The sequence below is a fragment of the Haliotis rufescens genome, unplaced genomic scaffold (genome assembly GCF_023055435.1).
Source record: "Haliotis rufescens isolate VD_foot unplaced genomic scaffold, xgHalRufe1.0.p SCAF_17, whole genome shotgun sequence".
Taxonomy (NCBI): Eukaryota; Metazoa; Mollusca; class Gastropoda; order Lepetellida; family Haliotidae; genus Haliotis; species Haliotis rufescens.
The window spans coordinates 14,413,185-14,438,641 of record NW_025963857.1 but is presented as its reverse complement, the minus strand read 5'-3'; the positions used below and the strand labels follow the sequence as shown (position 1 = coordinate 14,438,641).

The following is a 25,457-nucleotide window of genomic DNA, read 5'->3' as shown; positions in this document are numbered from 1 at the left end:
CCGTAGTAATATTTTCTAGCCAGCCAATTAAGGGTAATTAAGTATTGGATTAAATTACTTAGAATTATGCCTGATAGATACCCATATCCGTGTTACAAAATGTTAAAGGTACTTGATGATAATGGTAAAAATAATTCGGTTTCAGATGTGAGAAATCTATTATTTGTTAGTGGCTTTTCATATGTATAAGGGCGGTCGGGTAGCCTGGTGGTTAAAGCGTTCTCTCTGTCACGACGAAGACCCGGGTTCGATTCCCGATATGGGTACAATGTGTGAAGCCCATTTCTGGTGTCTCCCGCCGTGATATTGCTGGAATATTGCTAAAAGCGGCGTATGCCATTGTGAAGTTCGTCGCCATGGAATGGCAAAATTTAAAGGATGTTGGTTCAACTGTAACATATGCATATATGTCTTCGTAGTGAGAGGCGTGGTGCAGTTGTTTTAACAAAACGTCGTCATAATCACTGTGCAATAAACGCCTACACAAATGATGTTGATAAGGAGGTATCCCCTTTGGGAGGCCAAGAAGTCGTAGTAGTGTTAATACGCCAATAATACGGTCCAGAACTTGATCGAATGGCCTTAATCTTAGAGATGCAGTTATGAGATACAATCTCTCTTGCTGCAAAATTGGGCCCCATCATGCTATGTGGTTCAATTTAAAGGTCAATACTAGGGTATGTGACTGCATCAGGCAAGTATGTGACAACCTGATAATATGTAGCCTGAAAGATATACGAGGGGTGTTCATTAAAGATTTCCCCTGGCCCACTTCCGATGGACCCAGTGGAATGAAACTTGGCATAGGTATAAGTCTTTCTCCACATATGAACCACCAAGAGTTACACACTTCTCCCAACGTTTTATGCAACTATGGAGACCTCGCTTGTAAAAGCCCTCAATTTGCGTCTCAAACCAGGACTTGACTTCAGAAATCAGTGTTTCATCATCTGTGAAACGTTTTCCCTTCAAAAATGACTTCATGGTTGGAAAGAGGTGGAAGTCAGATGGTGCAAGGTCAGGAGAGTAAGGAGGATGTGGAAAGATTTCATAGCCACAGGACCGCGCTTCTGTCTGGGCAACATGAGAGTTGTGTACTGGAGCATTGTCTTGCAGGAGACGGACACCCTTGGTCAGCATGCCACGCCTCTTAAGCTTGATAGCGTCCCGCAATTTCCGCAGCAGTGAAGCATAATAAGCTCCTGTAATTGTGGTACCCTTTGCCAAGAAATCCATCATCACTACTCCGTGCTGGTCCCAAAACACCGTGAGCATGACCTTGCCTGCAGAGGGTTGGACACTTGCCTTCTTTTGGGGTCGTGACTCCACATGCTTCCATTGCATCGACTGAACTTTAGTCTCAGGATCATAGTGATAGACCCATGTTTCATTCTGTGTGATAAGTCTGTCAAAAAAGTTGGCCTGGTTTTTTTTGCACATGTCCAAAAGATCCTTTGAGCAATTGAATCGTTCCTGCTTTTGGAAAGGTGTGAGCAACCTGGGAATCCATCGTGCAGACACCTTATGCATGTTCAAATTGTCATGGGTGATTTTTGCCACAGACCCTACACTGATCTTGACATCTTGTGCTAACTGGCGAACAGTTATACGTCGGTCTGCCAAAATGGCGGTCTCCACTTGATGGATAGTGTCCTCATCAATGGCTGAATGGGGGCGACCAGGAATGGCAGCTGTTTCCATAGATGTCCGACCACACTTGAACTGGCGATGCCAGTGTTTAACAACGTCATATGATGGGGCATCTTCCCCATAAGTTGCTTTCATTTCATCGAAAGTTTCTTTTGGTGTGCGACCTTTCAAATATAAAAACCTAATCACTGCTCGGTATTCTACCGGCTCCATTGTCACACCCTCCTCGATCATAACACCTGTAAAAGTGATAAGATGAATAGTTTGGTGCTGCAAATTCAGAACTAACCCAATGATACATGTATCATTACACATGTGAAATGTCAACCAAATATGATAACTCTAAGTAGTTTAGGGGAAATCTTAAAGGAACACCCCTCGTAGCAATGAACCTTGAAATATAATAATTGTATCGCTTTTAAATCGTTTTAACATTTCATTTTCCGTTTCTTTGTCTAGGGTTTTATTGGAAGAGCATAATCGTTTTCCTAAACTTTGTGTTTGCTTGATGTCTTAATCCGATTTCATTAAGCAGCGGATGCTGTCATTTCATCATTACATCGCATACCATATCATCACCACCATTACCACCTGAATCGAGTAAATGAGTTTGGTTTTACGCCGTTCCTAGCAATATCACAAAGGGGGACACATTCTACCTGTATTTGGGGGCACGGGTGGCCCAGTCGTCTAAGGCGCCGCGATTCTCTGTGCAGAGTTGCATCCCTTGGGCACTCCAGAAACCTATGATTGAGGGTTCGAATCCCGCTTCGCCCCTATTATGTTTCTAGGTTTGTCAGCACCATACCCGTGCTCGTGGGTTTCACGGAAGTAGTAAACGTCTGACACCTGCATCACTTCGGGCTTTCCTCCCACGTTAAGCTGACACGCCGTGATATAACTGGAATACTGTTAAAAACTCATACCCTCACTCACTCTACCTGTATTGGAAATAGAACTGGGCCTTCGGCATGACTAGCTAACACATAGCCACGAGGCTCCCCACTGTCCCTACATCAATATATAGGACACAAGAATGACAAAATATGTCAACTAACTGATACACCAATTGGGATGCCTTGGCACAGATCTTAATATACTTTAGCACGAACACGTAAACAGTGTTTGCGAAAGTTTAGAATGAGCTCCATTGCTATTTACTCTGTAGGACAATCTATGCAAATGCCGCCGAGCAATAATGGATAATATTTAATTACCTTTGAAAAGGCTTTGTATGAGAAAGACATGCTCCACCACAAATAGCAGTGATACTAAAACGTGACACAAAAAACATTATAACAATACCAATAGAAATGATTTATTGTACACACAACATACGTCTGGGATACAGTGATGGGATGTTCACGTGAATGAAAGATATTCCTTGAAAAATGACATAATCAATGCAGCATAACACATTCCCCAATACTGTATAAGTACATTGTGCAGTAATAAATGAGATAAAAAACAACAAAGTACTCCCATGTAGGCAGGTGAAGAGATATTTAAATGTATGACCTCCTCTTTGTTTGAGTCCAATTTCTACTTCTCACAAGTGTATCTAAAAAGGGATTATGAAATTAGCGGAATATTCTTTTACCACAGTCATATTTTCTAAAATGTAATTTTGCAAATATGATGGCTGAAACTTAGCATGTAAACACATCACACACACACACACACACACACACACACACACACACACACACACACACACACATTTTCTTTTTACAAAGGACGAGTTATAAAAGGGCCTATTTGGGTACACTGGACATGTTTTAAAGTTTGATTGGAAATTATGGGAAATGTTCAAAGTGGTTGATTGAAAGCCTTTGTCCCTTCTAACACTTTGACATGAAGAAGTACAAAGGTATCCTGACAGAAATGAGTGACAAGGTTGACTATTATTTTCAAGGGACCGCGACCCAATTTCCCGGGCACCTGGTGTCATCACTGTTTTCAGTGGTCCATTCATAGCATTTTCACCGCTATTTTGCCTTTTACGCCCAATGGAATCTGTTTAGTTGGATTTGAAAACTGTTTTTTTCTGGCGTTGACGTTTATATTCCATATATTTGTGCTGCCGATATCTACATCACGTAGGAAAATCAGCTAAGGTCAAAGACTCATGCTTGGATATCAGAAAAAAAATCTCCCGTGAAACCAACTTTTCAACACATTCCATCCTTACCTTTGCATTAAATGTTGTCATAAGTTCACAATCTTTAACATTTGTATACGATCTCTACAAGTGTACATTTTAAAAATTATGGAGATCCTTTGGGCCAAAATTGGCCCTTATTATCTCTTTCTTATAGATGAGACTTTCTTATCATAACCATTCGTCAGCTTATTCTTCTGGTTAGCATGCCCGCCATGTACATTTAGGGCACATGCATGCATATATCTACAGCTGATAATAACTGCAAGAGTTCCTTTCACAGTTTGGAGTCGAACTCCATGGAACGTTTTATCGTCTTATGAATCAGGCTCTACTTTTGATGGGACGATCTCTAAAATCAACTGACACCATTCCGTTATTTTATCTGAAATATATGAAAAGAAAAACATGTTAATACATATACTTTTCACAAGATGTTAAAGAACACCTATTCTTCATATTGTTTTAGAAAGCGGACATGGCAAGAAGGGGGACACCAGAAAGAGGCGTCGCTGCTATATGGGTATATTACTATATATGGGTACATTACGATATATGGGTATATTACTATATATTGTATATTACGATATATGGGTATATTACGATATATGGGTATATTACTATATATTCTATATTACGATATATGGGTATATGGCTATATATGGGTATATTGCTATATATGGGTATATTACTGAAGTTAATCTATCATGGCATAAACATGACTTACTAAAACCTGGAAGCTTTACGATGAAACATAAAAGTGGGATGTAGAAGATGAGACTAGTCTATATCAGCACCTGACTTACCAAAACCAGGAACCTTAACTTGAAATATACTAGTGTGATGTAGAAGATGTGAGTAGTATACATCAACACCTGACTTACCAAAACCTGGAACCTTTAAGTTGAAATGTACGAGAGGGAAGTAGAAGATGAGACCCCCTATGACGAAGAGGAAGGCATACAGGAACTCGATCTGGGGGTCCTCCACGATGGGGGCGATGATCAGGTACAACGAAACCAGCAGCATGATGATCGGGATTGGGATTGGAACCTGAAATATAGAACACATAGCTCGTTCCTAAACACCTGATGGGCCAACTATCTTTTTATTTCCAACTTGTACATACTTCCATAGGTTTACATAATTCCTGGCCATAGAAGCATCAACATGTAAAACGTTCAACCAAGGTTTACATCGAGTCTCATGTAGCTTGGAAGGTAAATTAGTCATATTGGAGATTTTTTCAGAAGAAAATGTGTGAAAACAATTTAGTTGGCTGGAATATTTTCTTGCCATTGCATAACCAAGTATTTTCCAGACATACATATTGGGAGTGATATAGCGCCCAAAGAGAACCACGTTGGGACAACAGAAAAAATGTGTTGGTTTATAATATACAGCAAATAAATAAAAGCAACAAAGTCCCTTCTATGTTAAAAAAAAACATCTCCCAAAAACAGAGTCGATTGTACGATTCCGACTATATCAGGAGCATGATCTCGTTATTCCGGTTCTCGTTAATCCGGAAATGATTCTCTGATAAGGACATTTCAATTATTAATCCAGATTAGTTCAGAGTGTAGGGTACCGTCCCGATTATCGGTGTTTCAATGTAGATATGTCCTTTCTTTACGTTAAACAAGCATAGCAATGGCTTAATAGGACGACTACTTTCAATCCTGATGTGGTCTCTCGATATGGCATTTTCCTCAAGTCTCCATGATGTTTGAGTGAAACGAGTTTTTTTAACCGAACCGGGTTACCTTATATGGCCGTTCCGCATCCTTCATCCTGAACCTGAGGACGATGAGGGCGAGGAAGGTCATGCCGTAGAACATCCAGGCGGTGAAGCTGAAGAAGTCGATGAGGCCGCTGATGTCTCCGGGAATAATCATGAGGAGGGCGATGAAGATCTATGTAAAATATATTGGTATTAATGATTACCCCCGTATATATGAATATGGCCAGTTAGACGTCATTTAAGAATCTACTTTAATATTTTTTTGCGGTTATAGAAGTACATCTACGTTGATCTGTAAATTTGAGTGACGCAAAGTGCGTTCATCTTTTTTACGTTAATAACTTCATTAACAAAAGAAATATTGTCCTTAATTATTGATAATTAATGTCAACATTGATAACTTCATTAACTGTTTTTTTAACCCAAGACATACGAGTGGTTCAGCGCAATAATTCAACTTTAGTCCGAAAGAAAAATATATTGCCAATTATATGCCATGAAGTTTTACTGTCATGGCATACTCATGACGTACCAAAACCTAGAAGCTTAACGTTGAAACATAAAAGTGGGGTGTACAAGACGAGAGCCTTTTGGTTGAAATGTACGAGTGGGTTGTAGAAGATTATACTTGTCTATATCAACACCTGACAAGTTGAAATGTACCAATTGATATAGAAGAAGAGACTAGTATACTGGAACCTTCAAGAAGAAATGTACAAGCTGGTTGTAGAAGATGAGACTAGCATACATCAACACCTGACTTACCAAAGCCTGGAACCTTTAAGATGAAAGGTACGAGTGGGATGTAGAAGATGAGACTAGTATACATGAGGAGGGCTTGCATTTGCTATATTTCGATATACAGCAGGTATTTCTTGCATACTTCATCAAAATGGGTGCGAAACAACCACAGGCTTCAAATCTACCCATGAACAACAGTATCGCCACTGTTATCATACAGTTGAACAATGCTGTCTAAAATTCTCGATTATTTCGAACAGACTGTACTCTAATTCCTTTGTCATAAATTCATTTCTGACGTCTCAAACCTATTTTGTATTTGCGAATGTCAAACACATATGCCCTGATACGTCAAACTAAGAAATATCCGTGTATTGCCAGTGTCAAAATACATAGAATGGTTATGACGTGTGACTGGAACCATGTATTGTCGTATCTATATCACTTACATGGGCATGTTATCCAATTGATTTTACAACAATAATTCATTGTATGTATTACTATATTTTCATTTTTTAATAAACACTGTATTATTGTATTAACAGTCATATACTGAAACCTACTGTTAAAAAACAGTTACTTCAGTAGATGACGTACGATATCGTTCTTTCACGGTTGTGTGTGACGTCGAGAATCAGATTTGTCCATCACTTGAATAAGTCGAACCTTTTCCAAACTTCCTTCTAGTTCGACACAACGGCATTCAACTGTACCCTGTAATCATGGTAACAGTATCACGAGCAACTACTCAGCTATAGCATCGTCTACAATAGATGGTGACAGTGATGAACATACCAGGAACGACAATGCCATGACCTAACATAACTCACTGTGAACAACATGGACGGCATGGGAGTCAGCTGCTTCACTTGGATGTAGGACAATATCTCAGGCAGGTTGTTGTCTCTTGCAGCAGCATATACAACTCTGAAAATATTGACACGTGGGACAGTGATGAGGTATCAAACATACATATCAGCAGAATCAATAATACGTGATGGCCAAGAATAGCCAGGGCCTCATGGCCATCCCCGTGAGTGAGTATGGTTTTACGCCGCTTTTAGAAATATTCCATCAATAACATGGCGGGGGACACCAGAAATGGGCTTCACACATTGTACCCATGGGGGTAACCGAAGCTAGGTGTTCGGCGTGACGAGCGAACGCTTTAACCACTAGGCTACCCGACCGCCCCGTCATCGAAATCCTAGAAGTGTGGAGTAATGATAATTGTACACACACACACACACACACACACACACACACACACACACACACACACACACACACACACACACACACACACACACACACACACACACACACACACACACACACACACACACACACACATATATATATATTTGTAATCCCTTAAACCATGACGTCATAGCATTCCATAGTGACGTCATGTCTGTCTCATAACTGTAATACGTAACACCTAGAATGATAGAACTACAGACAATTACAGTTATTGAGTATTAGATGCGCGAATATTTTAACATTTGAAATGATTCCAAATATCGGTTCAAAATGATATTGGCATCAAATACTCGACAATAACAACCGTAAAAGCTTTTCTGTAATGTTTCGCAGTACTCTCGTGAAGCCATAGTGACCGAGTTGCTTATAACGCCGCTTTGAACAAGTATATTAGTATAACAGGGTTTGTCAGTTTCAATGAAGGGAAAATATAAAGTGACCGTTACTACTATGGGGCCACCTCTAACCTTCCACCACTGAAGGCAGTTCCATTGGCTGCTCCAAACGTTGACACCATGACAGACAGAGGCATGATGACGGCAGCAGCTCCAAGGACACGGTCTCCCCACGTCTACAACATTGACGAGGACAACAGTGTAAACTGAAGCAGAAAATGACAAAAATAGCACAATCAGGCAACAACAACCATCACGTTAGGACTGGCATCTCCGAGGGCAGCCATGACGGTCATCTGGGATATGGTGACCTCTCACCACAACAACTACAGCGGTATCCCCTGGCAGTGACCATATATGTCTACCATATACAATAGCTACTGACTTGAAGCAGTTCCTGGCCTCAGGTGGTCATCATTGTGATAGAAGGTTGAACACTGCATTGACCTCTAGTAGGTCCTGGTCAGTCATCACGGTGGGGTAGGATGCAGTAACCACACAGCCACTACATACACATCTCTGATGCTAAGACAGGACATCGCAACTTTTCCCAACAAACTTATCTGACAAGCTGACCACACACCAGCAGCCCCTTGGTAGTAGTGTGACTAGATAGGACAAGTGTATATCTGACAAGCTGCCCAATGACCACAGCCACTGCATTGACATCTCACAGCTCATCGGTTGACTAGATAGGACAAGTTTATATTGGACAAGCTGCCCTCTGACCACAGCCACTGCACTGACATCTCACAGCTCATCGGTTGACTAGATAGGACAAGTGTATATCTGACAAGCTGCCCACTCACCACAGCCACTGCATCGGAATCAAGCAGCTCCTGTGTAGTCATCACGCTGAGGTAGGAGATGTTTGTCAAGACGTAGACGATGGTGACGAGAAGGACGCCGAATATATTGGCACGTGGAAGATTTCTGTACACAAATATAGTTATTTTGATATAATAACATCCTGGTCACCATGATCTCATTTGAGAATTATTATAAGGCCAACCTACATGAATCTTTAAGATATGGTTGCATATGTGTACTGAATAGGTAGTCTTCGTCCTGACATTGTTTGGAACAATTCACCAGTGGCAACGATAACGAATACAAGAAATAAATGTATTCTCACTTGTAGATCCATTTGGTAATGTACTCACTTTTCTGGATTTTCAAGTTCTTCCGTAACGTAGTTAAGATTGTTCCTGTGGAAGAGAATGTGTTTAGTTCATAATTATCATGATGTAGTAATTCTTGTATAGTCACATGCACATACATGTACATAAAACACATTCTAGAATAGGTATTGTCAATGGTCAGTTAACTTACCAGCCGTCGTAGGCCCACAAAGCGCCGTAAAATGCCAGCGCTATCGTTGATGGTGAGGTTGTCGACCCCTCAAAACCCTCCTCCAGGACGCTGATGTTACCTGGAGACATTATTGAATACCTGCTACAATAATGTAGTATGAGACCATGTGTCTGACGCCAAATCCAGGATCATAAAAACGCCAATTCCAGCCATAATAAGTTCGATATTAAATCACGAATGCATTTCCGCCATGGCGCTCTGCAGCAACGTTGCTAATGTCAATCCCAGCGTCAATGGCGGCGGTGTGAGGTTACGTTATGCTCGCCCACCTATTTCAATATCGTCAAGGGTGATATCTAATTATTATCCACGTTTCTCACTGAAGCATATACTCGTAACCTTCCTTGACACATACTGTTTGTTTTCATTGTTTTTTAGCGTACCTGTGCAAAGGGATGTAATGTTATTACAATATCTTCAGTACTTGACATCCTCGACTTCATTCATAATTCATAACATCAGAGATGTCAATCTTATTCAAATCCGATCTCAGTAATAGTTACCGCCAAACAAAGATCTGAGGACATCCCATCATAGCTATCGCTAAAGAGAGATCTGAGGACATCCCATTATAGTTACTGCTAAACAAAGATATCAGGACATCCCATTATAGTTATCGCCAAAGAGAGATCTGAGGACATCCCATTATAGTTATCGCCAAACAAAGATCTGAGGACATCCCATTATAGTTATCGCCAAAAAAGATATGAGGACATCCCATTATAGTTATCGCTAAACAAAGACATGAGGACATCCCATTATAGTTATCGCCAAACAAAGATATGAGGACATCCCATTATAGTTACCGCTAAACAAAGATCTGAGGACATCCCATTATAGTTATCGCCAAACAAAGATATGAGGACATCCCATTATAGTTACCGCTAAACAAATATATTAGGACATCCCATCATAGCTATCGCCAAACAAAGATCTGAGGACATCCCATTATAGTTATCGCCAAACAAAGATCTGAGGACATCCCATTATAGTTATCGCCAAAAAAGATATGAGGACATCCCATTATAGTTATCGCTAAACAAAGACATGAGGACATCCCATTATAGTTATCGCCAAACAAAGATATGAGGACATCCCATTATAGTTACCGCTAAACTAGGATATCAGGACATCCAATTATAGTTATCGCCAAACAAAGATATGAGGACATCCCATTATAGTTACCGCTAAACAAAGATCTGAGGACATCCCATTATAGTTATCGCCAAACAAAGATATGAGGACATCCCATTATAGTTACCGCTAAACAAAGATATGAGGACATCCCATCATAGCTATCGCCAAACAAAGATCTGAGGACATCCCATTATAGTTATCGCCAAAACAGAGGTCTGAGGACATCCCATTACGTGTCATGTCAGAACACACTTTCATCCGACCAATGAGAGCATCACTTACAAGGCCAGGAAAGTGACAGTCGGAATGTGTTTTCTAATCATGCAACCTCGAAAATGTTAACACGGGGTATGCCGAACGACAGTTAAGGGCTGTAAGACTAAATCCGTCAAAATCATCGTTTGTCTCCCGCTTCAAAAGGAACGGAAGAGGCTTTCCATAGTCTTTGGGAAGTACTGCCAAACAATCTGGGACATATATTAGACATTAGACACGGGTGGTCCAGTCGTCTAAGGCGCCGCAATTCGCTGTCCAGAGTTGTGTCCCCTGGGCACGCCAGAAACTTATGATTGTGGGTTTGAATCACCACGATTATGTTTCTAGGTTTGTCAGCACCATACCCGTGCTCGTGGGTTTCACCGAAGTGGTAAACGTCTGAGACCTGCATCACTTCGGGCTTTCCTCCCACATTAAGCTGACACGCCGCGATATAACTGGAATACTGTTAAAAGTAAACTCACTCACTCAGTCTTCAATATTTGATCGACATCTTTGTCAAAACAGTTTTCAAAGCGTAGTCTGGAATGGAAGTCGCCAGTTTGAAGCAAGTGCTGTTTAACTCTAGAAGTCATTTCAATTGGTTGGTCAAAGTTAATGAAAGGCCGATGACGTGACCTGTAAGGGGATGTCCTTAGGTCTGTGTTTTGCAGTAGCGAGAACTAAGATCTGATTTTAATGAGATTGGAATGCAACGATAGAACAATGACTTGACTTAAGAACCCACATATCTTTGCTTTATATGAGTTTTCATATGTGCATCTTGACTTAATTCACTGAGGTATATTTAACATCTTCAATTACATAAGACTTTCTTTAACATACCTTCCGCCATCTTGACTACACCGCCGACGATGATGATGCCGAGAGCGATGAGTTTGGCGGCTGTGAAGACGACCTGCACCCTGGCGGCCAACTTGGTGCTCCAGCTATTGACAATGCCCACAGTGACTGGAGTAGAAGCATTATAATCAGACACCACACACAGCGGGACCACCCTGCCTGCCGGTAGTCTTTGCTTGTTTGTTTGTTGTTTAACGCCGCACTCAGCAATATTCCAGCTATATGACGGCGGTCTGTAAATAATCGATTCTGGACCAGACAATCCAGTTATTAATATCATGAGCATCGATCCACGCAATTGGGATCGATGACATGCATTAACCAAGTCAGCGAGCCTGACCACCTGATCCCGTTAGTCGCCTTTTACGACAAGCATAGTCACCTTTTACGGCAAGCATGGGTTGCTGAAGACCTATTCTACACCGGAATCTTCACGGGTCCCTGCCGGTAGTCGGAATCGTACAATGAATGATTATGGAAATAGTTTTTATCTCTTTTATCATACACTTTTCTATAAAAGTACGCATATATGTATCATCTTTGTTATATACATTCACCAACATTGTGTGGGTGGTGGTGGAGGTAGGGATGTAACCGTATTGTTCGGAATAACCGCAGTTAACTGTATACAGCAAATGGCCAGGATCCCAAAACAATTCGTTCTGTCCGTCAGTTCGTTATAAGCGTAGTCTTCTGCACATACTTAAAGTAAAACAATCATCTTGGGTCATGGACTTCATCACAGTGTGTTTTTCTCTTGAAGTTTAAAAATCGTCTTTTACGCTTAGTTTAGTCTAGTTAATATTAAACGTTGCTATTTCTAGTCGTCCAGATGGATCCTTATTGTGCTTCGACCTTTGATCAAGTGGATGATACAGTTAACTACCGGTTATAACGAACTCAAAGGGACCCTAATTTTAGTTCGTTATAAACGTAGCTCGTTATAAGCATATATACAGCCTATATACAGCAAATGGCCGCACCCCAAAAAGTTCGTTATATCCGTCAGTTCGTTATTAGAGTAGTTTACTGTATAGTCGTTCTCCCCATATCATGTGATGTTCCTCGGGATGAACTCACTCAGTGCAATGGCCGCCACGATCTTGGTGGGAGCAACTGGTGCGCCACACATGGTGAAGAAACTCTCCACGTACTGGGCGAACGTCAACGTGATGATCGACAGCGACGACGTCCTGATGACGATGACGGACGTCCATGAGTAGAGGAAGGCGGGGATGTTACCGAGGGCGGCGCGGATGTAGGCGTACTCCCCTCCCGACAGACGGATCAGCGTCCCCAGCTCGGAGTAACACAGCGCCCCTGGAAGAGAGCATTCAATAGTTTCTTGCTACAAGTAGAATACAGTTAACTACGGTTATAAAGAACTCAAATGGACCCTTAGTTTAGTTCGTTATAACCGTAACTCGTTATAATATTTTGTTTGGTTTGTTGTTTAACGCCACACTCAGCAATGTCCCAGCTATATGACGGAGGTATGTAAATAATCGATTCCGGACCAGAAAATCGAGTGATTATTGACATAATGAACATCGATACACATAATTGGGATACGATGACATTCATCAACCAAGTCAGCGAGCCTGATCACCCGACCCCGTTAATCGCCTCTTACGACAAGCATGGGTTGCTAAAGGCCAATTCTAATCCGGAATCTTCATGGGACCAGCTTGTTATAAGCATATATACAGCATATATATACAGTAAATGGCCGGGACCAACCCCCCCCCCCCAAAAAAAAAAAAAATAATAATAAAAAAAATCAATAATAAAAAATCGCTATATCCTTCAGTTCGTTATAAGCGTGTTCGTTATAAGCGTAGTTTACTGTATGTATATATCAGAATATTCCGTACAAGGAGAGATATAGTTATAACTGTAAGGACTGTTGTGGAGGTTCTACCTTTTATTGGTTTGCCCATTGTATGGTAGTATGCGACTGGACCTTCTTTTTACATGTTATCTTAATCTGTCATATTTTACGTCCTATCCTATATATTCAATTTGTTTCTTGTAAGTCGCGTACTTTTATGTTATGCCTTCTGATTTATGATGTTATGTACCTGTAAGCGAGACATAAATAAACCCATCTGTCTGTAGTAACCACAATAAACTGATTATTGAAAGTATACCGACAATGTGTGGTAAGCACACGGGTCGCAAATAAGGTGAAGTTAGGCAACGTCGGTCGCGGAGAATAGCTGGATGGGAAACTGTTACGTATCGACTTCCAAACTGCACAAATACGTTAATCTATACATCTATACTTAAAAGAATTAAGTTTTAAACCAATACAAAAAAAATATACAGGTAACAATTGCGTTATAAATTCACTATGTTTACAAATCGATATAAATTACTGCACAACATTTACAATGACAGTACAATTACAATGGCAGTATAATATATAATCGCAGTGATAATAATATCATCTACATCAACAGTGGTCAAGCTTCTAAAACAGGCCTAGGCTGGATATCCTAGGTCAAAAGAATAATCTTCACACATCCGCTGGTCTTGATGTAATGTGAGATGAGAGAGGCACGCCCTTGCCCCCTTATATAGTCTCAATACCTTCTAGAAGGTTCTGTATAGTGGTGGATCAGTCTAGATGTTCTGGAAGATTTCAAATTACTCTTGGTCCCAAAAGCATTGAAATAAAGTCACTTCCACACCATTGCTTACAATGTACATTATGTAGTAATACGTTCCTGACAACTACCCATTATTTTGGGCTTTCTTAACACATTTGACTGCCATGCGGGTAACTCCCTCACTCCCTCACCTGTCAGGGGAGACTGTCATATGCACCTACCCAAGAGAGCGATGAGTCCCGAGGCTGCCCACACCACCAGACTGAGTCCCACTGACCCCGTGTCCCTCAGAACGCCCTTGGGGGACACGAAAATACCCGACCCTGAAAATGTGAACCTGAATTAATTTTAAATGTTACATGCAGTGTGTGATGGTCACAACGCTTCAAAGATGTAAACAACCACGTGTCTCTCAGTTGTCAGTATTGACTGATATAATCAAGGAAATATGAATGATTCTTAATGTTTGTATTAACAAATGTATTGATTCATCATTTCCTGTGGAAACATTTTGTTAAAAAAGTTTGCGCGTAATAGTTGTTCAATCTATACAAGCGTCGTCATTTTCAATCATTGTTGCTGTGTTACCATTGGTTACAGTAAGAGCAATTTGCTCTGCTTCCGCTGATTGCAGATTTGCATCCAAGATTCGCCTCGATCACTAGCCTTGTTTTACCAGCATAATACCTGTACGTCCTCTTTGGCTCTCATCGCACATAGGCCTGACATATTATATCATATATAACTGATAATTTGTTAAAAGTGACGTCAAACCCAACTCACTCACTTGGTTTGTCAGCAAAATACCCGAAAGCAAAAGTCCGCTTTGGCTCTCATCGCACATAGACCTGACATATTATATCATATATAACTCATATATTGTTCAAGGTGACGTCAAACCCAACTAACTCACTTGGTTTGTCAGCATAATACCTGTAGGTTTCGCCAAAATGGTAAACGTCCCCTTTGACTTTCACAGCACATAGGAATGACACGCTGTGATGTAACTGAAATATTGTTCAAAGTGGCGTCAAACAAAACTCACTCACTCACTTGGTTTTTTCAGTATAATATAATACCCGTTGGTTTAACCAAAATGGCGTGCGTCCCCTTTGGCTATCATAGCACCTTGGGCTGACTCGCCGGGATATAACTGAAATACTGTTCAAAGTGGCGTCAAACCAAACTCACTCACTCACGTGGTTTTTTCAGTATAATACCCGTTGGTTTCACCAAAATGGTGTGCGTCCCCTTTGGCTATCATAGCACCTTGGGCTGACTCGCCGTGATATAACTGAAATACTGTTCAAAGTGGCGTCAAACTTGGTTTTTTCAGTAAAATACCCGTGGGTTTAACCAAAATAGTATGCGTCCCCTTTGGCTATCATAGCACGTTGGGCTGACTCGCCGTGATATAACTGAAATACTGTTCAAGTGGAGTCAACCCTATCCCCAGCGATTCCAGTATTACCTATGATAGTTCCGACGATGATGGAGATTCCGCTGAACACGCCAACATTACGTTGCATCTGCACCTTCTGGACAATTTCCACCGTGGTCGAGCTGGTATCGTTGTCAGCGTTGTCATATGGGGGCTTGACCTGACGCTGTCGAACCGAGTCCAGGCCTCCATTCTCCCCATCTGGGCCTGTAGAAGTGACTTCACACATATACATTACAAATATACTGCTATTATGTGACTCCTGTCAAAAGCCTGGCGAAATCTTACAACAAAGTGCCCCTCATTTGACGTCACATCCGGTCTAACGTCTGCTAGATGGCGCCATTTTGAATAACATTATGGACATGTAACGGATATATATATATATATATATATATATATATATATATATATATATATATATAGGTAATCACACGTGTGTTTTGGAATGCTGTATCAGGAATTATATATTGCATTTAGCAAGCCTTGACAGACAGATATGTAATTAGGTCGTTCAATATCAGGTTTGTTCGGTCACAGTTTATCTTAGCTGGCAAATAACATAAATTCGTCAAAGTACTTCCATCAACTCTTACTGTGCTTCCTAAAGACATGCGAGTCAGAAAGCAAGCGCCGCAGTCAAGATAACAATACACTATATCACAATATACCAGCTACAGGCATAGACCTCACAAGCGACTAACGTTGACTTGGTAGATGCATGTCATCGTATCCCAATGATATCAATCATGGTATCAATCACTGGATTGTCTGGTCTAGACTCGATTATTTACAGACCGTCGTCACATAGTTGGAATATTGCTAAGTGCGCAGTCAAACAACAAACAAAAAAAAGATCTCGCGAGATCTGCGTCGTATGCAACCCGTCGGCTACATGCATGTTGCATCAACTAATTGTACCGTGTAAATGTCTCTTAAGGTTAACTAACGACCTAGGTATCTGTAGGGTAGGACGCGCGTACGCAGGCAAATGAATTGTGTAAGCCCCGATACCTTGCCGAGTGACTTGCAATGATGTATTCATGTTAAGACACATCATAAGAAAAACGTTAAGCCTATTGTTCTTATGACGCAAAATGTCAATTTGGTGACCTCTCCCACACCAGATGGCTTCATATGGTTATGTTCAAAACAATGGGACACACTACGAGAGCTGTACATTAGACACATGACACGTGTTATCGCCAAGGCTGTACATACCTCAATGCATGGGCACGGGTTAAGATAACAGACTATTATCATCAACAAACATGACTATGTAAATGGAGGAACGAAACCACTCGTAACACGATATCCTCTTATTTTCAATTATCTACGCCGGCCACAGGTCACCTCGGGGTCGTCTGGAATCCATTGAAAAGTTGAAAAGTACACTGTCGGATGAAAGGTCTGATTAAATAAGTTTACATGTCTTTATGCACTTCTACACATGTTTTTTATTCCACAAAATAAACCTTTAAGGGTGGAAACGGTTCTCATAGAGAGAGAGAGAGAGAGAGAGAGAGAGAGAGAGAGAGAGAGAGAGAGAGAGAGAGAGAGAGAGAGATATGTTTCAATACTTCAGGAATGACGTTTGTTTTTGTCTTACACTGAACTACTGCATCGCTATCTTGGGTGGATGTGAACTGGGTAAAGTCCCGTCGTCTGTGGTAGCAAGAAATATAATTGAGAGTTATATTTCTTCTATTTAGATACACCTTCGCGTCTATCATCTGACAGGTCCGTGGCTATCATGTTGTGTTACGTTACCGATACCACCGACTAATAACACTAGACCGCCATTCGCACACTCATAAAGCCTGTGTCAATATCACCAGAGGGGCTGTCACGTGAGAGTCACGCCCTAACAGGCAGCTCATAGATATCTGTTTTTATCAAAGCACAAATAACCTGGAGAAAAAGGGTTATACAGCCTCGCAGCAGGTGGGTGCATGCTGGAAGACAGCATTGTTAAGTCTTTACAGCAACACGTACGGACCGACTGTGTTATCTGGCCTTGGGAAAGTAGCCATTCAGAATCGTTGACCGAAAGCCTGGTGTTAACGTGGTGCATAACTACACGCTTGTGGATCGTGGACCGTATTGTCCCTGGGATCATCTGTGTGGTTTGTGTCGAGGTTAAGGTTAAGAGTTAGTGAGGAAGATTTAAACCCTATAAAGGACTTACTTGAACAAAGCTTTTACCACCAAGAGTAGCCAACATGAGTCACCATGATCTCAGACAAATAAACAATATACGTTCCTCACTCTCGAACACTTTCTTACCACCACTCTTTGGAACCAGACACATTCAAAATATGGAGTAACCTTTCTCTGGAATGTACAATTTCTTCTACACTATTGTGTTTTAAATGTAGAGTAACACAAGAAATACATTAACCTCCTTGTTACTTCTTATCTGGGGATAGAAGAGCAAGTATACTCATACTCGTTTAATTCCTGCAATTCCCTCAATGCAGATTTATTTTCAGTCAATTTGTCAAAAAAAGTAACATGCCCGTGTGGAAATCAATGCAAAAACGTCTATCAGTGTTTTCTCGAATGTCCCAAATATAATGTCATTATAACTTCATTATAAAACAATATCTTATCAGTTGGGGGGTTAACAATTCTCTCTGGTGATATTTCATGCTCTTCACTACATAACATCTTTATATTCAAAAGTGTGCACAAATATATCATGGCAACAATGAGATTTGATTAACATTTTATTTACTTCAATTTATATTCATATACATCTAATATTTTACATTTGTTGTTTTACCATTTTCAACCTCTCACCGGATGACTGGTGTACATCGTTTATCACAGCAATAGTTTATGTAATTTTATTCATCATCATCATTTATTGTATTCTGGCCATAGGCCCATATACATACAGTAACATTATATATATACAATTTTGTACATGTAGAAGTATAAACATGCAGACTTATATGCACAGAGATGTGCACGTGTACAATTTTGTGAAAAATAAGTTTATTAATTACTAATGTAACTATTTCAATGGAAGTATCGCACTGTGTATGCTCTTTATTTATTTCAATGTTGAATATTATCACTATTGCGCGCTGACTGTATAAAAGTTTATTTAAAGGTCGTTGAAAGTTGAATAACTTTTGCCGTATCACTTATGTCAATAAAATATGTTTAAAATAAAAACAAAGGACTTGTCGGAATTGTATGATGGACGAAAATGAATCAGTTCGTGTGTTAAAGAAAACAACAACTATAGTCGCTCCTTATCCTTAGGCCTCCGTGGTCTAGTGGTAGAGCGTCCGCCCGGTGAGCGGAAGGTCCGGGGTTCGATCCCCGGCCGCGTCATACCAAAAGACGTTGAAAGATGGTACTTGTTGTTACCCTGTCTGGCGCTCGGCATTAAGGGGCTAAAACAAAGACTGGTCGGCTCGGAGTCAGTATACTGTGTCTGAGTGGGGTATTCATATAAAACTGTGGCATGGTATCTCAGTGAGCTAGCACTATAAATCGGCATCAGTCCGGACTAGTACAAGCAGCCACACACACACACACGTGCATGCACGTCGCTATATAAGTGCAACAATCTTGGACGCGACGTTAAACCCACCTCACCTCCTTATCCTTATCATAAACATGGCAAGTTGAAGTGCAAACATACCATTCACCTGTTGAATGCCGTGTAACACATTCATGAGTTCATGTTGGAAAGCATACGAACACTTGTCAGAGTTCACACATATGAGAAATCTTTGTAAAGCTTATAGGTAGCGGTTACACAATATGTTTTTATAGTTTTAAATATAATATGTGACATATTTTTGACCGAGTGGATTAAGGTGACACTGGGAATATTAATTGTCGTAGGAAAAAGGGAGATTAAAACATTAGTACAGTACATACAGTTCCAGAAATTAGACGAGTGAGTGAGTGAGTGAGTGAGTGAGTGAGTGAGTGAAGGAAGCAAGTGGTCAGATCTCACACGAGAGCCTTTAAATAATAAATAAAACAGTACCTGCAATAAAAACCACATGCATATTGAAATTATGTGGTATCAATTACTATCATAGACATATATATGTTTTAAATAAAAAAGGAGGCCTGTAGCTAAGGCTTGGACAAGGCAAACCAGTGACTTCACAACGTTCCACTCCGTTGGTGTACCATGGAATAAAACTAGTCACTCTTACGACAAGTAATACAGTGATGTGAACCTATTCTAATCCGGTCTCACAGGGAAGAAATCAATTATATACACTGGCGAGCTAAAGAAGCTATGCCCAAATCTAATTTATAAGAATTTAGATTCGAACACGAAATAATGTTCCCAAACTATATAAAACCAATCGCTGAAATGCAACAGAAAAGGGACAGCCATTGTACAAATGCCGGTAGGCCAGGGCATGCTTACCCTTTTCGCGAACACCTAGCTATTCGCTAAAATTGGAAATGCACGTGCACCATGATCAAATGATGCATACGTGTATAATAAGAATTCACAATAGTCGTCAGTGCATAAGGAGTTCAGTAGTCAGTGGTCGATAGGCACGGAGACCATACAGGTGGAGTCGTCTAGTAACGGTCCTTCTGCTGACTGGATGTCCAAGGCTGTTTGCGGATGATGACGGATGATAGGAATCTGCATTTTTTTGTGATTAAATTCACTTTTCTCGAAAATCACGTGAAGCGCGTGCACATGTTCACAGGGAATAGGTCAGTTGAATTCCAGCTATGTGTTCCCAACTGTTTTCGTGCTGTTTGGCAAATCTGTTGAAAACTTACGACCACTGTTTATTTGGTGGCGTTTCTTTTGCCCCTCAGTTTGTAACACGTATTATCCATCACTTTTTGCAGGTCAATAACGTCAACCTTTTGTCTTAGCTACCTCGCTCTCCTGACACCCCGATCTCCTGTCGTGAACTGAACACCTCTGAGGCCACTTTGATAGTCAAGTTAGAACACGACCTAACACTCCCGCAAACAGACGTGACTACAGGCACTCTTGGAAGGATGGCGCCGAAAACCGAATGACGTTATCCAACGTCTCACGAACTCTGCATGACGTTGGTGGAGGTTGGCGTGCGGCAATGTGATATTGACAGAGCTCACTTCAATTTCATTCATGCAGGGTGACATTATTGTCAACCATATTATATCCACTATGACTGCTACCTGACAGTCTACCATGCCCTTGCTGTCCGCCCGGAGAGCGGAAGGTCCAGGGTTCGATCCCAGCTCGCGTCATACCAAAATACGTTAAAATATGGTACTTGTTGTTACCCTGTCTGGCGCTCGGCATTAAGGGGCTAAAACAAGGACTGGTCGGCTCGGAGTCATTGCACTGTCTCTGTGTGGAGTATTCATGTTAACTGTGGCATGGTATCTCATTTGGCTAGCACTATAAAATCGACATTAGTCCGGACTAGTACAAGCGGCCAAACGCACGCACGCACGTCGCTATATAAGTGCAGTAATCTTGGACGCGACGTTAACCCCCATTTCACTTTACCTCACCACATTGTGGGACATGTCATTTCGCTCCCAGTGATTTACTTCTCACAATCGTTTCTCTCCATTTGCTTATGTCATGGTTAGAAACGCTACATGTGGAATATCCTTTTGTCAAGTCTGATACATAGTTCGGGATAGTTACTTTTGCTCGTGAGTGTGGTAAAGTCCTGATATAATGAAATCGGGTTTAGAGAACGGGTGGTTTAATGAAACTAAATTTTTTTTAGAATATAACGAACTTCAAGAGTGAACAGCGACAAGGGAAAAGCTGTTAGAACACAATACATTGTGAAAAATGTGTTTATATCCCAAACACAAACCTGAACTCGTTCCTTGAAATTCATTGTAGGTAATTTAAAAAAGGGGCAGCTTTCTTGATGTTTATTAAATTTAGTGTTTAATAAAAATATTATAGTTTAGGACAAGGGCCTATCGTAGAACTGACACATGCATAATTCTAAACATGTTTAGATTATGAAGATGTGGTGTTTAGGTGGTGTTTAGGCTGTGAGACGACAGCTCAATTCATGTGTTTATACCCTTAACGTGTTTAGACAGAACATACCAAATGTGTATTCCGTATTAAACACATTTCTAACATGTTTATATTAAAAAATGGCTTGTATGTCTTTACATTCAAAATACATTGTTTACATTGCACCAACTTACACACCATGCATACATAAGGGAGATTATATTTCAACACTAAAACAAACGCCTGGCAGTTCAAGGGTCCTCAGTTCAACATGCTATATCTACACGCCTTAGCAACGTACGAATTTTCTAAACACCACAAAACTGGCCTTGACCGATGTACGCCACAGCAACATATACATGGTTTCTACACCTACCCAGAAAGGCCTTACGATTGTAACTTTTCAAAATGCGATTTTTTTTCCAGTTGTAGTAGAAACTGCCAGATGACTTTAATTAGGTTTCAGGGTTCTCCTTGAAGATAGCAACAGAACGTTGTGTGTTTTAATACTGCATATGTATGTTAATACTGTATTTATATTTGAAAACCGCATCTGTATTTTATTACCGAATATGAAATTTTGGCGCTCGATAGTCACAAGCTGTCGTTGTACAATCACGGGCAGCAATAACGGCTCTGCATCTCCTCGGCACGGACTGGATAAGTGGACGAATTCTGTCCTGCGGAATTCTGCTTGTAACGCGTTGGCCAGTTGTAGTAGTGTCTGTGGCGTGTTCTGACATTGACGTAAACTCCGATCGAGTTCATCCCATAGGTGTTCCATTGGTTGAGATCTGGAGATCACGACGGCCAGGGCAAAACGTTGATGTTGTCATTATGAAGGTAGCCTACCGTGACACGAGCTGTGTGCGGCGCAGCGTTGTCCTGTTGAAACAATTGGCGGTCAGTGATTGGAAGAAGGTGAGGTTGTTGAAGATTTGAGGTCGTATTCACGTACACAAAGTGGGGCAAAACGATCATTTCTAGGACGATAAACACGTTGCCTTCCATCTCGCCGGTGAAGAAGAAATCGTGATTCATCGCTAAACCACACTCGTCTCCAGTTTCTCAAATTCCAAGGCTGTAAGGTATGGCACCAACGCAAGCGTCGCTGTCGATAGAACCGTTAGAAGGACGATAATTGGTCTTCTGGGTCTGATTCCAGCCTCGCGAAGATGGTTCCTGACACTCTGGTCCGATATCCTCCCGAAACCAGGGATGCGTCCTGCATTATCCGTAGCTGTGGCATTGCGATGACGTAGATGGAACAGTCGAATGTAGCGATCCTGTGCAGGGGTAGAAACTCTTGGTCGGCCGGTTCTCTGTCGGTCTGCAGTGGAATTGAACTGTGTGTATCGGTCACAAATGCGGCAAATGGTACTGTTGTGGACGTTGAAGTGGCGTGCAACAGAAGACTGCGATTCCCCTCTTTGGATACGTCCTATGGCGATGTTCCGATCGGCAGCGCTGAGTCTCGGCATTTTCGAACTTGAAAAATGTTGACAATCTTATCACAAATTATTGGCTTATGCTTGCCTTTTTAATGCCACTATCACGAGTCACGAATGCCATACCTTGCACGTGCATTTTGCTTTAATGTTTTCCTCCATGACATTTTTGAACAAATCGACAATGGCTGTGTCTTGACGCAGCGTTTGTTGAATACCAGGCCACCAACATTTTTCCAAAACACATATCCAATTTATATACCGGATGTTTTGTGTAGACAGGTTCAATGAACTCCATACTACTTGTGCGTATCTATTTTTGAAGAGTGTAAGTGCAATAATAATTTAAAAAAATGAACGCGGCGTTAAACCCTTCTACACCACCATCACCCATTTCTTCTGCATCTCTGTAAACTAGAACAAATAATGCGAGTTACAAGTTGCAACCCCCCCCCCCCCCCCCCCCCCCCCACACACACACACACACACACACACACACCACCCACCCACACACACACCAAAATAAAAAATAAATAAATAGAAAATAAAATAATAATAATAATTAAAAAAGAAAATCAACAAAACTAACCAATGGTTGTTATAATTGTTGTATTGCGTATGGTATGTGCAGTCTCCACGTCTATAACATTAATTTATCACATTTTTCTTACCTGAAGGTTTATCATTTGCCATTAGTCAAGACAGCAGGTATCCTCGCGAATCGTCCAGGTGAAAATGCAGCTAAAATGCCCAGGTAAAGTTGCAGGCGACTGTCTAGGTGTTGTTTGCAATTGTGTCGGCAGTGAAGTCGATTATGTCAGAATTACTGTGACCAGCGTCTTGTCACAACTACGTCATTATATATCCGCGACGCAGGGCCGCGTGTATCAGCTTGGTAGGTTGAGGGGAGAGCACGGATAGCGTGCCGGAGCCCCTCAACCAGGCTTCAAGTAGGTCACGGGGGTTTGTTTTTGATATATGACCGACCTGTGATATATATAAGTATTGTGATCATCTCAACGTGTTATTGACGTAACTCTGAGATAGTCTTGATAACGTTTATCTGTTATTAATTGATGATATATGTGGCTTCTCAAGTGAGGCATGGTATACACTAGGTGGGTAGGTATATGTGTGTGTAGACTATGGAGGTATTTTAACACATTTGAGGAAGATAATTTCTGAGATTACCATGCAAAAATGTGCAGCTTCGTCGCTCTTAAAATCTGTTCAGATAACAACTGGTTTTCAAGTCGGGCTTTGAGGTCAGATGAGCTTAAGTGTATTTGAGTTTGTGCTCCGACCTCTACGGACGTGTGTGAGAGAATCTTGAACTACGTGTATGACGGATAAAGTCGGGTTATTGACTCGGCGGGGTCAGTAGTGGCAGTTTAGAAGGACAATGGGACAATGTGCAGGGTCAGTCAATCAATTTCCAAACAACAAATGGTGTTCATATACCGGCCAGAGCTCCAGATAAGCTGCGTGTCTGCGTGAAATACGCATCAGAAATGCAGAAATACACAGTAAAATATAATCCAAGCGTATCAAATACGCAACTAACATTACAGATACGCTACAAAAATAAAACTTGTGCGTATCATCAAAATATTGTGAAGTAACCCTGCGTATTCGATTAGCAAATCAGCAACTTATTTTGAAATTATAAACGGGCATTCCGTCAACCTTGCAAAACTCCACGATGACGGTTACATCATGATCATTTGCCATCACACTTTCTTGTGGAAGTACCGTGGTATTTTTGAGTCCTATAAAGCTCTCGAACCCACACGACACAAGTTTGCAGGGACTAGATGAATAGTGTTTTCAAATATTTAACTTAAATACCCACTTGTGTAAAAACTAGTGGGTAACAGAATTTTGAATACGCAGATAGAATTACTGATACCCAAATATTTTAAAATGCATGGGTAAAATACCCACAACACCAAAAGCTTATCTGGAGCTCTGTATACCACAGCATATACTGGGATAACGTGGTTTGCCATTACAATTTTACAAACAGTGTCAATGATGATTCATCGTCAGTACTTAATGGGTTCTGTATACAACGTTCCTCAAGGACTTGAAGCACTGACGATGATAATTATAAAGATCGTTTAATAACCTGGTATTATCTTCCTCTGGCTCTCGTGTTTTCACGTAAATAAGCTGTTGTTTGTTTGTTGTTTAAAGCCGCACCCGGCAATATTCAATCTGTATGACGGCGGTCTGTAAATAACGTGTCTAAACAATCCAGTGATTAACATCATGAGCATCGATCTACATGCATCAATCAAGTCAGCGAGCCTGGCCACCCATTGGGCGACTCTTACGACAAGCATGAGTTGCTGAAAACCAATAGGTTTCCTAACCCGGGTCTTCACGG

General features: G+C 41.0%; 1 protein-coding gene across 1 annotated transcript; it reads right to left on the bottom strand.

Moving 5' to 3' along the window:
• Positions 1–2,952: 2,952 nt before the first annotated feature.
• LOC124140859 (b(0,+)-type amino acid transporter 1-like) lies at positions 2,953–24,613 on the bottom strand. Its single transcript, XM_046508663.2, has 13 exons — positions 23,740–24,613; positions 15,668–15,844; positions 14,418–14,519; positions 12,665–12,904; positions 11,567–11,692; positions 9,287–9,386; positions 9,118–9,162; positions 8,764–8,887; positions 8,027–8,130; positions 7,127–7,223; positions 5,578–5,727; positions 4,696–4,864; positions 2,953–4,196 (listed from the first exon to the last, which is right to left on the bottom strand). The coding sequence occupies exons 1-13, from the start codon at positions 23,759–23,761 to the stop codon at positions 4,129–4,131; spliced, it is 1,524 nt and encodes a 507-aa protein (XP_046364619.2). The 5' UTR covers positions 23,762–24,613; the 3' UTR covers positions 2,953–4,128.
• Positions 24,614–25,457: the final 844 nt, after the last annotated feature.